The sequence below is a fragment of the Harpia harpyja genome, chromosome 1 (assembly GCF_026419915.1).
Source record: "Harpia harpyja isolate bHarHar1 chromosome 1, bHarHar1 primary haplotype, whole genome shotgun sequence".
NCBI classification, from domain to species: Eukaryota; Metazoa; Chordata; class Aves; order Accipitriformes; family Accipitridae; genus Harpia; species Harpia harpyja.
Genome location: NC_068940.1, coordinates 6,237,819 through 6,254,487, shown reverse-complemented (window position 1 = coordinate 6,254,487; position 16,669 = coordinate 6,237,819). Strand labels below are relative to the sequence as shown.

The window sequence follows — 16,669 nt, the reverse complement described above, 5'->3', positions numbered from 1 at the left end:
AAACACCGCTCTGTGTCTGGCTGGGAGTTGTGTTTCAGCGGCACCCTGTGTAGCTCCAGCGGGGTGTGCAGGGATGGGGAGGGACCCTCAGTGGGTGCCCTCTCCCATCATTCAAGCAGATAGTATTTCTCAGCAGCTACTGAAGGATGCCAGCCTATGGACTGAATGAAGCTGACTATTTTTTTTAAATACAGTAGGTCTATTAATATCTGATAGATAACCGCAACACTGATAGGCAGTTGTTAGTTAACTTTAAGATGACTAAGCCAGGCCACTTCCCCCTCACTTATCTTTGTATCGAACTAGCAAAATACCAGTCCAATTTGAATCTGTTTGCTCTAATATCGTTAACATGCTTCTGTGGGTCTGGGTCCCGGGCGTCTGACAATAGCCTGAGGTTCACAGCACTTTAATGTTGTTTGTAATCTTACGGCAAAGAAATTCCATTACCTGTTCCCTTCGTATATTTGTATTTCAGGATCATGCATTCTCTATCCCAGTCCTGAAGCACGTATATCTATGATTAAAGGTATAGGTACATGCCATTAATATTATGTCACTTTTTTGTATCCTTTTTAACAAGTGAAAATAAATGCCTTGAAAATATTTTCATTCTGCACACTGGTTTATCAAACTGACACATTTAAAAGCCCTTTTTTAAACTAACAATCGGATTTAATATCCTGATTAATTTATTCCAACCTCATCCTCTCTGAGCACAATGCCTTGTAACGTGAATTGCATCTACTGACTTGTATGTAAAGATGAGTTTGATTTTAAACAGTCAGTTCTGAAAACTAGAGAGCTCTGATACATTTCAATTTGTTTCTAGCTTCATTTCATTTACACTTGCTGTGAGCGATTCTGCTCCGTAAGCTTCCTCACTGGACTTGGTTAGTACTACTGTTATGTTGTCATCTGCATTAATTATCCATTAATTAGTGAAAAACTGCTCTGAAGCATGACCTAAACTGCTAATTAACCTTTTCAGTTTTTTTAATAGAAATTTATCTGCTGGTAGACTATGTGGAAGTAGAAAAGTTATCTTTATGGCAGGAGAGGTTTATAGGACTAGAATGTTTAGGCTCTCAAATATAACCCAACTAGATCTCTTTGTCATTAAGCTGTGTTTCAAAGCTTGCAACTTCCAGTGAGCCATCAAAAAAGGAGTGGGTTTTGTTTGGTATCTGAGATGGAGCACTCATCGTTATGGAAGTGGAAGTGTGATTAACTCTGTTTTCAAAAACGTTGTACCAAACTTAAAAAAAGAAAAGAAATAAAAAAGGACTGCTTTTAAGTTTAGGACCCCTGTTTTGCTTAGTTAAGTTGTTATCCAACCTGTAAAGTCAGAGAGAAGGTAGCTTAATCAGACAAAATGCTTGAGAAGTAAAACTTGATTGCAATGTTTTGCCCCATTCTAAGCTTTGAAAGGAGGTCATAAATGAGATTTAAAATTACTGCTTTTTCTGTTATGCTTGATGTTGGTGTGGGCTTAATAATGCTGGTTAGACAGTTTAAAAAAACAAATGTTGCTTAGCTTTTTCCTTATTGAAGATGACAAAATATTTATTTTTAAGTTTTCTTGAAATAAGCGTGGGGAAAAAAAGATCTACAGCATGTGAAAAAGTATGATTCAGTGTTTATCAAGTTACATTTTATTAATAGCAACAATGCTGTAAACAGATGCTTTAGTGATTACTTAAAATGAAACAAAATAGTCCTTGTATGGAGTAGGGGAAAAAGGATTTAAGGTCATGAATACTGTAACTGAGGGTTTTTTCTTTTAAAAAAAAAAAAAAAATTTAAGTGTGCCTGCAGCACAGATCACTGTAGTTGGATATGCATGTACTGCTTGCTTTCTGGAAGCATTGAACTATCTGTTAAAACTCATCTCCCAGTACTGCTTTTTTTTATCCTCTGGTGTCTAGAGTGGAAAGTGCAGGGTTGTTATCATTTTCGAGTGCCACACAGGTTTTGCAAGCCTCATATTAACTTGAATGTTAGTGTCATTCAGTAGGAATACGGGAAAAACTGTGGCCATCTTTCACGTGAAAATAAGCTGCCATATTTGATTGCCAGGCCGTAGATTTCCTGAGCTCTGGCACAGGGTCGGGGTGGGTGTTGCCATTCAGTGGATCACGTGGGAGGTTGTCACAGGGCTGGGGCTTCTTCCCTGAATTAAGAAGATTTCTGAAGGTTAGAGAGGCTAGGTCTTAGGCTCTCTGTGAGTTATATTCTATGTGCAAGTGTCCTAAGTTTGGGTTTTTTTTTTTTCCTAATGTATATGCTAACCTGCCTAGCATCTGAAAGACAAAGATCTGTAAGAAGGTAGAAGTAGTACTTTTGGTTAACAAGATTTTCTAGTCTACCATAGTGTTTATTTTCTTTTTTTTTTCCCCTGTTTTCCTAAGAAAACATGGATTACAAAGTTGTGCATCCTGCACAGGTCTGTCATTATTTCTGTTTTCCTCCCTCCTTACTAGTTTTTAGTCCTTTGACAAATTTCAAACAGATTTGTGCCAAGTTTTGTAGTCTAAAGGATACTCTTTTTCCAGAAGTTCCATGAAAATGTTTGCCTCTTTGATTAGTGCTCCCAGTATGAGAAAGGGAGAGCATGAGCTAAATTCTTGCTAGAGCAGTAATTCACATGGCTGTTCGTTTTGAGGGTGTGCATTCAGAGGAGATGAAGCTGCATTGATTCTGTGCTCTGAGATATTACTTGTTGGGGGAGCAGGTTGTTTATGTGGTTTGTTGATTTTGTTTTGTTTTTTAAACTTCAGAACGGAGGTTTGACCCCAATTCTAAATGTATGAATTTTAAATTTTGGGTAGCTTGTTGTTATGTTGTTAAGCCTGATTGTTTAAGAATACTGTGAATTGTTCCACTGTATTTTCAGCCATAAATCTAAATACAGTTTTAATATGGTAATGCTATTGAATATTTAAAAAATTGATAAATCTGTTTATTCCAAATAAACCACAGTATTAGGAAATACAAAAAGGGATGTTCTCTGCTTGTATTTTACTTTTTATGCCTACCATAATGCAATCACTTCTGTTATACACATAAATAAAATGGCGCCATGCTTGCGGCTTCTTAATGAAGCATTAGATTGGAAAATAACTGATTGTATTATGAGCCAAAGATATTGCTGTTATTGTCATGAAAAGGTAGAAGTGAATAATTTAGCAAATGTTAATAGCACAAGGACCATATTACTAAATTCACAGCAGGATGTAATGAAAATTTTGTCAAATGCAACTGCAAAAATATTGCCTTTTATTTCCTGTTGATGTCATGATGTCTCCTTTTAGTATTAACCATTATGATATCAGGCCAGTCCTGCTCACTTCTTCATTAGATCACATTTTTGATCAAGAATTTTTATGTATCTTAAAAAACCCAAGAAAGATGGTATGCCAGAAGTAGTTGTTTATTTCTGGGCTGTTATTGCCATATCACAGAAATAAATTCAGAGTATGAATGCCACATTATTCAAAAATTAGTTAATGACTCCTCAAAACAGGTAGTGGAGTTTTATCTGACGGATGAATTGGTTTTGTAAACAGCTGTTGGTAGTGTAAGTTAGGAGATTTGGTTGAACATGGTTTTTAATTGATCTGAATTGATTACCTACTTTGCTGTGCTGGATGTAGCTCAGCTAGTAATTCATAGTTTCATGCTTTCCTTTCACCCTGCTCCCTTTTTAGGTTAAGATATTTTTTTTCTTTTCTGAAATATTTGACAGATGGTAGCTGTAGTTTCATGTACTATCAAAAGAGTTTTCCAACTTCAACATTGGATACATGCTTTCTCTCTTTCCTCTACTCCAAGTAGTGGTTACTTTCCAGCTCTTTTCAGGTATCTAGAATTAGCTTTCCCTTGCTTTCTCTTATCTGCCTATTCTAGACTTTGTGGAATAAATGATGCAAGTCTTATGTTTATAACTTGGGCACATTTTACACCACCTGTTGCAATAATGTACATTTAATTGTTTTTATTCTTCATTGTTAGATCTTGCTTCTGAATATTAGTGAACACTGTCATTTGTGCACTTTAAATATAGGACTTGACGTGGGATGACTGTACTGTTGTAGGTAGTTGGTGACAGTACTTGTAGTTTACTCTCTGAATAATACTGGCTTCAGGAAAGGAATTGTGAGGCAGTTTTCTGACCTGCAGTCTCCTTGGTGTGGGAGGAATATGCGTAAATCTTGGTAGTCAGCTTAGCCATGAACATGTTATCAGGATATGCTTCACAGCACTTCCCTCAGACTTACTCAGTCAGGTAACTTTGACTGAAATGTGTCGGTTCTCCATAAAATAAGCTAAAAAATATTTAGTTGTTTATTACCTACTAATTTAGGTTTGAATGAAATTTTGGGGAAAAATATTTTAATCCTGCCATGCAACTTATTTAAATATTGCTATGTTGTTATTTGCTTGAGAATCTGAAAATGAAACTGCTTAGATCATTTTAATTGAATAAACCAGAAAATACAAGTGTGAAAAGGTAATTGGATGAAATAATTTGTTCTTTTAACATGATTTATTTTACCTGTCAGTGTCTCTTTTTAAATGCTCCAGCTGGTGGGAATACATTATTACACCTCATTCTCATTTTCAGTCTTTGAAGTATAAACACTACTTCTGAAGAAGAGCAAATCAAAACAAATATGATGGCACTTGTGCTTTGTATTGACTGCATTTTTGTGCTTCATTTGAAGGTCATTCTGTGAGACTGCTGGGTCAGAAAAAGGATAATGGAAAACGTTTGGGGGGAGCACGACTGGATTTGCCAAAGATTAGGAAGAATCCACTGATAGAAATCATTTCCATCAATACAGGGTAAGAATGTTCCAAATTTATAAAACATTCAGTACTGCTGAGGAATTCAATTTATCTCTTTCTGTAGGGCTGGTGTATTACTCCTAAGTTACATAGCAGGGGGCAGGATGACCACTTTTATATAGTAAAAGATTTTAAATGGCATTCTCTCTGGAAAATAAATCCCTGTTTATTTCGGCACAAGACTTCTGCTGCTCTAAGGCTCCATACAATCATGCAGTCCTCTTTGTAAGTTCATCTAACTCTTTCTCAAAAGAAAAAGTCCTAAGAAAATTGGAGAAGAAAAAAGCATTTAGAGTTTTTTCGTGTGCTCTTTTGATTTCTATGAAGGCAGTTCTGGAATATCATTAGTAACTCGTTAAGATCTCTAAACACCTGATTGTCAGCCCACATGTATTAATGGCTAAATTATATGTAGTTATTTGCTTCTTGCCCCTCTAATATGTTTGTAAAGAGTTATCATGCTTGTATTTCAGCCTTTTCTTTTGTTTGAATAAGCTACCCTCTGCCTATCAAGCAACTCTGAATGCTCATTTCTCCATAAGGCTATAAGCGTTTTTCTGTTCTGTATTTCTGCTTTGAAGAAATCTATTTTAATATTCCTTCCCTTGATGCTTTCCTTTTCTCAACTCCACTTGGTCATCTCCTATTTGGTCAGTTTCCTAAAAAACCCAACCCAAACCAAACAAAAAAACCCCACACAAGTCCTCTTCTGATTTTCCCATCTTCTCCAAATTATGTAGTAATTTCCCAGGTGGTAAAATGCAAAATGCGTTGTTCTAGGCATCCCAGGTAGGTGTGAACTTACTGCCTAGAGAAAAAAAATGTGGTAGCTCTTAGCTGTCTTTGGTTTGAGTTTAGTCTAGTACTTTCATAAGCATTTCATAAAAGAGTTTTGCTACTATCCTCTTTCTCTCTTACTTCCTTGTTTTTAAGTAACCTTGCCTTCATAATTTGCTGTAAAACCTAGTGTGGTATTTAGGTCAGAATACCAGTTCAAGGCTTAGTGTGGTTACTTTTTCTTCCTCTGACTTATGGTAAACATAGGGGTGATATTTTGTCATATTGCTGAATTATAATACCTTTTTAAACTGCAGTTTCATGCATTGATTTTTTTTTTTTTTTTTTTATAAAGTCTGGATATGAGCTCTTCTGGTGCAGTTACTTGAAAGGATCTAAATTTTTTTCCTTATTGTCTTTACTGTCAACATCTTGTTTGTGCCCATGTGATTGAATTCCTTTTCATGATTAAAAATAAGCAAAGCATTCTTTTATGTTTGGTTGTGTCTCGGATAGTATAAATTTTTCTTTTCCATTAATATTTATCAGAATCTAATCTTATAATATCTTTCTAGTTGTAAATGTTGTCAAGGATGTAAACTAATAGAGCCATGGTCTTGTTTACATGTCTTTTGTTTTGTAGTAGTGCGTTTAAGATGGTAAAATGTATTGCTATTTCTAACACCAGGTTATTGCTAGCCTAATTACAGAGGTTAATACAAGAAGGGTACTATAGGGTATATACACTTGATACTAGGTGGCTGATGAGAGCATCAACCCTTTAAAAAAAAAATTTTTAATATATTTTGAATATATGTGTTTTCATACTGGATTTTAAAAAAAATTATTTCCCAAGTTGATCGAACTGCAGACAATTAACATCTCCCTAAGACGTTACCTTTGGAAAACCTTTTATTTAGAACCTGATAGTTTACAAACACTACTTTGCTTAGTAGTTATTGAAGTTCTCAGGTCAATAGAATATGTATTTTATACCATAGGGTAATCTAAAAAAATACTAGAAACCACAAAAATATATTTATTTCATGGAGAATAATGTCAAATATGACTTGATAAGACCAGAGTATTCTGAAAACCTCAAACAAACAAGTCAGTTGTATAAGACACCTAAATTAACTAATGTCCCATTCTATGTTACATCACATGTTCAAGGAATCCTGTCTCTCTTGAAATACAGGTTATTGTGTTTTCCTGTCCTTCTTTTCCCCTTCCCCCTCCCCAGTCTCTCCACCTGTGCATTGCAGGTGACTTTTTTTGGTTACTACTCTGGGTTTGAAAATTAAATTGTAGCTTTAGAAAGGCAGCAGTGCTCAGCAGTTTCTGAAAATATAAAAATATAACCAGTGAAAAACAAGACACAGTACGTGTTACTGTGACTTGACTGTGTTCATTTTATCAGCTTTGCCTTAGTAGTCTGGCTATGGCAATTTTTAGTACCAACACCACATTTGATCTGAGCTGTTTTCTCTGTGTAAAGACTGCAGAAAACTTTGAAGATTAGTTTTTGGTACAGTGCAATTTATTGAGAGGTGAGTTTGGATCAGACTAGAAGGTCTTAAAATAGTAAGAAATACATTAAAAATAGTGATTTCCTCTTTGGAAATACATTTGTCTGATGCTGTTGAGCGACAGTGTCCGGGAGCAGCACGAGCAGAGCTGTTCCGTGAGGGAGGACAAGAAGGGACCCGAGGGTGCCACCAGCACAGGCAGTGCCCGCACCAACGGGACACCCGGTGCCACGGGGCCTCAGCACGGTGGGCAAAGCTGGGGCCTGGTAGTAGGACCCATCAGCAGTCCCAGAAATGGCAAATAATCAACCAGGGCCTGGGTCTGTCTGGGGGCTCCGGTCAGGATCAAAAGGAGATGGGCTGGAGACAGGACGGTGGAGAAGGCTACCCACGATGCAGGTCTGAGGTCCACCCAGGGCCTGATGGTGCCCGCAGGGCTGTGACAGGTGGTGGTGTTTTACCATTTACACGTGGGGTCTTAATGAATTCTTGGCCCTTTCTGTAATTCTGTGGGGGAAGAAAAGGCTTGTTGGAGCACGTGTATCCCAAAGCACTGCAGTGTTTGATGGCTCACACTCTAACCCCTTTTCCTCTCCAGTAGTACCAATACCTTTATGTACGTGGTCACCTGCCAGCTGGAGCTATTCTTCTGAGAATTCTGTAGGACCAGTTTATTTTTGAGAGTCTTCAAACATGCTGATTGTTAAGAAGTCTCTCGTTCTCGTACAACTGTGTTTGAGAATGGGGGTGCAACTGAAATGCAACACTGTAGAATAAGTTTTGTTTCTTAACTCAAGACGGTGTCAAATTCTCTTCAGTAATTTTGAGTTGAGGCTTCTTGTATTGATTCCTTCTTCTCTCAAACATGGAGGGGAAAAAATTTCCTGTCCTGAAGGGTTCTGCCCTTGTATAACTGTGAACTTTTTCCTTCCTTGCCCATGCACGAATGCATGCCTGCATATGCACATGTTCCTCCCTGTTTGTTTTCCCCAGACTGCTGCTGTATATCAGTCTCCTCAGCTGTTCCTTTGCATGAATCAAGTCAGTCCTATCAAGGGACAAACATATTGTGTCTCCACTACAGTATGCAGTCTGTAATAATAATAATTTAAAACAAACCAAAACAAAACCCCATTAGGTACAGAATATCTGAAGAAAAGTGCTGCTTCTGTCTGTGGTGAGCCAGCTCAGCGTTTTCACTTAGTGGCACATCTGTCCCTAAAAAGGTGTTGCAGTGCCCATAGAGGGACCTGGATCTTGTTCAATGTTTGGTGCTTTTTCGGAAGTAATGGACACTTTTTTTTCTACTGTTAATTTTGGTTGCTCTGAGGTTTGCTGTTTTCTCATTTAGAAATCCAAGGTATCTTTATCTGTTTATTTTACCATGGCAGTTAGTGGTTTCTGTCAACAGACCGTGACTCTAGAGGAAACCTTCCATCCCAGGAGCAATATGTTTCAGAGTTTCCACGTATGTTTGCAGAGGCTATGGTGAGTACCAGAATGGGGGCACAAGAGACTTATCAGACTTCTCTGACACACAAAGATACGTTAGTGAATCTTAATTTTTCCATGTGCCAAATACATAAGGAATTCTTGCCACCCCAGTATGCCATACAAGCTGTAGATTGACCTTTGTGATTTTCCCTTAAGGAGTAAGTGACCCTTTTTCCCTGTATTGTTTGCTTTCTCTGTTATCACTTAGAAAACATTTGTCAATATTTTTCAAATCAATTATTCAATTTTTTTCTAGGCAGTTGATAAAAATCAGTGATTCCAGCAGATCTTGGTTAGGTCTTTTAGTATCTAGTAAGTTCTGCAGTGATGTTAGTGGATCTGAACCTAGAAACAGTGATTTGTTCCTGTCCTCCAAAATCATTTTCTGCTTTGAATTAAGGGCATTTGGTTCAATCTCTTTCACTTTTATTTATGTCCTAAGCATGTATTGTACAGGTCATCTTACTGGAACAAGCCAGGTAATAGTAGTAGAATAGCATGTTAAATGCTGTTTGGAGAAAAGGCATAAAGTTATTCACTAATCTCCTAATATGATTATTTCATCTGTTAGTCTGAAGTAGGAAAGAGAACTGTTCTCAAATCCATTTTGCATTACAGCTTCATTTTGGTCTAGGGAAAAATCTTTTATCCTTGTGATCTAATCTTCATTAGTGCTAGTCTCGTAACCTATGTAGCCACTTAGCTCTCTTTAACGGGATCAAGACTTTGTCTTCCACCTTTGAAGTAATTCTGTATCCTGAACTCTCCACTTTGTAGCTTGGACTATTACTTACTGACGTGTCTGTGTTGTTGGCATGGCCTGAGCTCCTTTATATTCAAGCTGCTACCACTCACAGACATTTCAAATATGATTTTGTTTGTGCTTCGCCTGGATGCCTTGGGAAGCAGGAGAGGAGTGTAGAATATGAGCCCACAGTAGAATTTACTGTTGGGTGGGTTTACACATAGGTTCACTGAAGTGCTTTCTGTACTGTTTCTGAAGTTTCTGCCTCTCTTTTTCCTTCTGGAGCAGGCAAGTTGTTGTACTGCTGATGTGGCTGACTAGGGAAGAATAAACATGTGTTATACAGGGGATTCAGAACCAAAAGGAACATGGCAGTGTGCATGCATGCATTAGACCTGATTAAGATCTTGAGAGCTAAGATCTGCTGCAACTCATGTTAAATTTGCCGTATGAACATACCCAAAGGGCCAAGTCTCTGTCCAAGTTTTTCTGTTGTTCTCCCTCATCTGAAGACACTGCATGAATCCCATATAGTTTCATTCTCTTGTTACTTTTATACATTCTCCTATTAAGCTACTCAGAGGACAGGGAGATGTTTAAGATTCAGCCCAGCAAACTGAGCATCTGTATTTGAGTGTAGTTCTGAGGGAGTACAGAACCACAGTCGTACCGAGAGGACTGAGTAATTCAGTAGAAGCACTGTCCCCTTCTCGATCTGCATGTCTGTGTCTGTTTTCTTTTGGGAGAGGGGCTTTTAAAAGCATTATTAAAAGGAAAAGTAAGTTAAAATTACTTATCCAACCAAGCCTGACAGATTATTCCTGTAGTGCTAGAACATCTTACAGAAGATCAGCATGTTACTCTATCTCAGAAAGATTTTCAGATCTACTTCTGAGTCTTAAATACTAATTAAGGCATAACACTTCAAACTTAGTACTCTCAATGTTGAAGAAATGCAAACTTTTTTCTCATGGGACAGTCCTTGCTAGCAAACTTTCTGTTGAGATTGAACATACATAGTAGTGCTTAGGAATTTCTTTAGAAGTCCTCAATGCTTCTTGCTAATTCTGTAGGGGTTTTTTAAGGCCATGCTTTGAAGTTCTGTAGTGGTGGCCATTGAGAATGTTTCTAAGCTGCTGATGGATCTGAATCTAGCAGAAGGATTAAAAAAAAAAGTAGTTCTACATACAGTGCTTGATTTGTTTTATGAATCAAGTAAGCAAAAATTCATCATAAAAAAATAAGCTGTAGAGTTACTGTTGTTGGTTCTGATGTTCCCAGGCAGGAATATTTCCCTGGTTATGAACTGTGAAAGGTTAAAATTCTATTCTTTCATCATTTTTTGTTGTAAGCAGCTTTTGCAGTTTTATGATGAACTGGGGAGTAGGAAGATTGAATTTTCTCCAAGAGTTGCATTTTAATTTTATGTGAGGTCACATAATAGTCTTCCTATATATTGTATTTCAGCATTTGTTTAGGATCAAGAATATAAAATACCCTGGAGTTGTATGTCCATGAAAGTGTAGGTAATTAGTTTGTTGTTTTGTTTATTTTTTTTAAATTGTGCCAAAAAAAAGAGAACAAACTTAAATGCTTTCAACTCCATAATTTTTTTTTAATGTGGATATCTGAAATATTTGATTTAGTTAACTTTTGTCACATTCTAAAACTTAGCAGCACTAGATGGTTTTCCCCTTTACTTACTCTTGGTGGTTAATAACTAGGTACCTGTAAGGTGTTAGGTTACAAAAAAAAAGTAAAATAATGCTGTTAAGAGGTCTGTAAAGTCTTTGGTGGTATGCATGGATTCATTTTGCTATAGGTGGTCTTCATTGAATCAGCACATATTTCAGGCTGCTTTCAGTATTAAAAGCAGATCATATTCCACCTCTTTGCTGCAGTTGGTTGAGATGTCTCGTGAACAAGAAATATCAGTGGCTTTTGCCATATGGCAGTACATAAGGAGGCAGTGGCATCATCTCAGAAATGAGGGTTTACAAACAGAAAGATCAGGAAGAGAACCACATGGCTCTATTTGCCTCCTCTGATGGAGGGATAATTATTGCTTTGGAATCATTTGATACCAGTACACTGGCAGATGTGGGGTCCAGTCAGAACAGGATTTATTCCTTTGCCAACTTAAGATACTCCAGTGAAAAATATTGCGGTCCTTGGGAGCACTTGAGGATGCTGCTATAGTTTTTATCAGTGAAATATGCATCTAGTTATTAATCTGACAGTACTGCAGTGAGTCAAGTGTTAACCAAGCTGAGGTGCAGAAGCAGCGGCCCAGGGGCACGTGGCGTAGGACTGAACCACGTTGAACACAGGGTTGGGAGACTGGTCTGATAAAGTTTAGGGTCTGTCTTGTTTTAGTTTTGTTTTACCTGGTTGGCTCTTGTCCAGCTATATCACCGAGATGCTGAATGGCTTCGGTGGCTTGGCCTTGCAGTGCTGATCCTGCAATATCCTGCTCCTGCTGTACCATTTCAGAGTGTCTTTTCTCCAGAAGTCAGGTCTGCTCTTCCCCTCATGTTACAATATTACTTTCCACTTCCATATGAGACCCGTGTACCACAGAGTGACTGCAGGCCCGCGCTATTATTTGGCACTGGGGAGCTCCCTGTAAGAAAGGGAGATTTAGTCATAAACAAGGTGGATGTGGATTATAAAGCAGCAAGCACTCTGTGGTGATTAACTGCATATTTACCATGGTCTAGCCTGCCTGAAGAGTGATTTAAAATGGATATTTAGCAAGTATAGAGATCAACTAGGATGCACTACAATTTTTCTAATTACGGTAGCAAACTGCTATTTTGTAAGGCCATAAAAAGAGGCCCTAATTGTGACTCTTCAGTCCCTGAGCTCTTGCAGTGGCCTGTGTTGCCTGTCCAGATTTTTGGCTAATTGAACTGGCTGAGCTGGATTTCTGCCTTTTTGTGGCATTCAGCAAACATCATCTGTACCTGTGGTTCCGCCTTTGAAAACACTTTGTGCATTCACATAATCTCTGACTCCTTTATAACTGGGATGAGTTTTCTGGAGGCACCGCCTTGAAACCATATCAAAATATCTTTCATTGCTCAGGAAAGGATGTTGTGGCTTAAGTCTGAGAGCTTGTGAAGCCATTCCCCTCCTGTGCTGAAATTAGTGGGCTATTTCAGTAATAATCTCATCAGTTCAGCAGAACCACCACTATTTCTGTGGCTTTCTCTGTTTACTGATGTGAACTGAAATCTATTCCCTAGTGCAATGTTATCTCTAGATAAAAATACAGAGATGGAAAAAGGAAATCGTTCTGGTAAGTGAAAAATTGGATTACCTACTGTTTGACGGTGATAGACTTGGGTTTTTTGGCAACTGCTTATATACTTTTGTCTATCCAACTATGCCACAATGTTTTCAACATTTCCATCTTCTAAAATATTGCTGTCCCTATCTTGAATGAATAGTGAGTATAAATTACAAATATGTTCATATTTTGTAAAAATCTGACTGAATATGTACAAGGTAAATTCCATGTCTTCAATTTATTTGATTTAGTTTGTTCATTAATAACATACAGATTTTCTATATTTTAATGTTTAACTTTTCAAGATACTCATGTAAGTGACACTGCAGCTGAAGGATTTTGATTTTAGAATAGGAGATCAATACGTGTTTTGATTCGCATTCAATATTATGCTTGCAGAGGCAAAATAGTATTTCTTCTGATTATAATAATATAGTTATTATATAATTACATATTATATTACCACATATTGTATTTCCTTTTACTTGAATTCAAGATAAATGCTTAGAGTGAACTCCCCAGGAAATATGAAGTGATACAATTACTTTAGCCCTACCTTAGCTTATAATATTTAAATAGACAGGCTTTGTAACTATTTAGCTCAAACATCTATGACATGCCAGAGCCTATCATGTCAGTTACCCTCAGAAAACAGAGAAGGTAGAAAGTCTAGAAAGATAGTGTATGTGCTTTTGAAAGGAAGCCTCTGCATTAGGCTTTTTTGTTTATATTTTAATCAATATTTGCATGTATATCTGTTTAGATTCTAGCTATACTATATACTAAGCATGTATTTCATTCAACCTTGCATGTACCAGATATCAATCTGTTCTGCTTTTGCACACTTCACATAATAATTTACATAATGAAGATGATAGATGGCACAGTTGTGTGTATCTATATGGAAGGCATTTTAATTTTAATCATAAAATCTGAAAGGCTAGTATTCCAGAGCTTGCAGAAACCACACTGCTGTAACAGAGGGAAAAGGAAAAACAATTGTTTATAACAGTTTTAACGGTCTTTTTTTGCCTAAGGTCTCTTTCCACTGCAACTTACTGTAACTTACATCCAAGGTCATTATTTCCTAATTAGATATTTAAATAGCATATTGATGACACTCTCTGAAAGATTGCTTTTTTTTTCAGTTATCACTAATTTCTTGCAATTATAATAATTCACATTTGAAGAATGGAATATAAAATTTTTTATAACAGTCTGCTACAGAATCTCTAGGTGCTACATGGTACTAATTTCACTGAGAACATGGAAAAAATGTTATTATTTATCATAAAGAGTCAATACAGCGGTGTGGCTCACATTCTCATCTTACCAACTGTTGTGGTTGTAGTCACTTCTGTTCTCTATGTGTCTTGTTCTGTGTCCCCATTGCTAAGAACGTGCCTGCTCACCTATGCTTCCTCGTGCAGAATAAGTGAGAAGTATTGCATTTTAGTGGTTAGTTTCCTTGAGCAGCTTATGTAGAAAGGTAATTTAAGCAAGCAGAAAATAAAGTACATGGATTGGAGCCAGGAAAGAACTGTTTCCTCCCTCCTGAGCAGCTTGATTTCTGTCTTTCCCCAAACCTCAAAGCTTGCTACAGCTGATTCTGTAGGGTAGACTTGTATTTCCTTCAATGCCAAAAAAAACCAGCCAGTAGTGTCAATTCATGGGAATTGCTCATTGAAATCAACAGTTGAGGGCAGGAGGGGTTACCCCTTTGGCTATATTGGTGGATGCGGCTATGGTCCTCTTCATTCCACAGTAGTATTAGGCCTGGTCAACTTTGTTGGACTATCTGGAGTTTAGTATGATAAATTCCCTTCTGCTGCTGGGAAGGTGGAAGCTGTTGATGTCTTCCATTTCTCTTACTGTTGCACGTGGTAGTTCTGCCATCTGTATTATACAAGACTGCTTTGAGTAGTGAATATGATATAGATGTTTTGCAGATTCTTCTGGAGTGAAGTCTGCTACTGTGCTAGCCTGAAAGGAAGAGGACCTTGAATTCAGGATGATCCCTCACAAAAAGAAAGGTTATTTATACACAAAAACTTCATTACATGCCTGTATTCAGTATATAATTTGGGTAAAAACTTTTCACTAAGTATTTGCCTGAAAGAAGGTATTTTTTTCTCTTATGCTTTGACTGTTGTCTTTCAGCTTTGTACTTGTCTTTATGATTTCTGCCACTGTTACTCTCTTTACGATACTACTTTTCTCATTTTTAGTCTGCACTGCTTGAACTCACTTCTTTGAACTTCTATCCATGGGATTTTAAGTACAGAACTTGTGAAACCCTTTAGCTACAACATCTGAATTTCTCTGATGTCATGCTGTCTTAATTCAATGACAAAGTAATCCTGAACTGGCTTCTTTACTTTCCCTATAGGGATTAGAGCATGATCCCTGCCAAGAGTAATTTTGAGAGAAAAAAACTTTAAAAGTTCAAAGGGTCTTTAAACAACTTTTTCACTAGTACATCAAACACCTGCAGTTGTGACATCATTTGTGGTATGACTTGAAGACTAGTATTCATTTGTTGGACTGTATTTTTCATTGCTGTTGTTAAAAGCTGTTTGAATGGATTTAGGACAAGCATGTTTTTAATGAACAGCATACGTTTTGTCCCATTCCAAGAGATGTTCAGCCAATCCTTCATTAAGTTTACTGACATATGACGCCTAAGAATTATTCCACTAAGTAATTGTTTCTTTGGCATTATTCTGCTATTCAAAATGACATACAATGGCAATTCCATATTATCTGCTAGTACTGCCAACTGTACTGTAACACATATTTTTCATTCCCCTGTTCTTATGATGATGGATTTTGCTCCTGTTTCTTCAATGGTGCAGTTTGATGACATGTCAAAGTAAATAGGCGTCTAATCTGCATCATCCACTTGGCTCCTTACTTAGTCCTGTCTTATGCTGTTGACATGCAGTGAGGTTTTTTCATTGGAGTCAGAAGGTACATGTTGGTAAAGTTCTTTGCCACAGGCAAAAATCATTATGACACATTGTTTGTACACACCAAGCATTACTGGCCTTGAATTCTTGCTGTGCAATGTTTTGTGTTCATGCTATTTCTTGGGCTCTCAGTTTGAGAAATGAGAAATGCTGTTTAAATACACATAAATTCTAAAACTATTTTTTCTAGGTCATGAGAGCTTCTTCCTCTTTTAAGTCTGCTGAATGACTTCTGCATTGAGTTAGAAGAAAATAGTTTGTTTTGATTGTTCCCATTTTTGCACATTTGCTTCCCTTAGGTTATTTCCTCCCAGCTTCACAAATCTTAACTTTTTCTGCACACAGTGCCATCATGGGTTTAAAATTTGCATCATACCTTCTCCTTATACATCTTGATACATTTCCTTTTGCTCTTCTATTTCTCATCTTCAGAAAATTTGCTATTTCACAGTTCACTTAGAAGATTAGGAGGACTCATAAAAGTTGCCAGGAATCACTGTGCAATTCTCTAAACTCCAGTACACCACACAACTTGCAAGTCGGTGAGAAAAACAGCAGTAATCACATGCTCCAACTGCGTCATCTTATTAAAACTTTGGGCAGCTTCAGGCATGTTTGTGCTCCTTCGTCACTAGGTGGCTTCCCACACTGCACAGTTCTGTAACTCTGTTAACCCAAGAGGAAGATCACCAGTATTTAACACAATCCCCAATTTTCAAGTTAAACTAGATGGGGAAAAGGTTGGGGGGGAAATAAGCTTGATTTCATTTTATGTAACTATGATATGTAGTTCCCTGCAGTTTCAGCTTATTCCTTTCGATGCTACATTCCTGAGTATTTTGAAGATTGATGCAGAAAATGAGACAGCTTTAACATACTGGAACCTGATTACAGGTTAGCACACAATATTGTAAGGCCACTTCCTGCCTGCCTTTTTGGCAGATGCTTACATACAGAAGTGGTTTTGGATCACACAACAAGCTACGTGTTCTAGTCTTTTTGAATGAAGAGA

General features: G+C 37.3%; 1 protein-coding gene across 4 annotated transcripts in view; it reads left to right on the top strand.

Moving 5' to 3' along the window:
• Positions 1-16,669, top strand: part of CDKAL1 (CDK5 regulatory subunit associated protein 1 like 1) — a 432,072-nt gene that overhangs the window by 154,537 nt on the left and 260,866 nt on the right. For all 4 annotated transcript variants that reach the window (XM_052805186.1, XM_052805237.1, XM_052805157.1 and 1 more), the window contains one exon: positions 4,728-4,848. In XM_052805186.1, the coding sequence (XP_052661146.1) occupies positions 4,728-4,848 (121 nt within the window). The remainder of the gene's footprint in view (positions 1-4,727; positions 4,849-16,669) is intronic.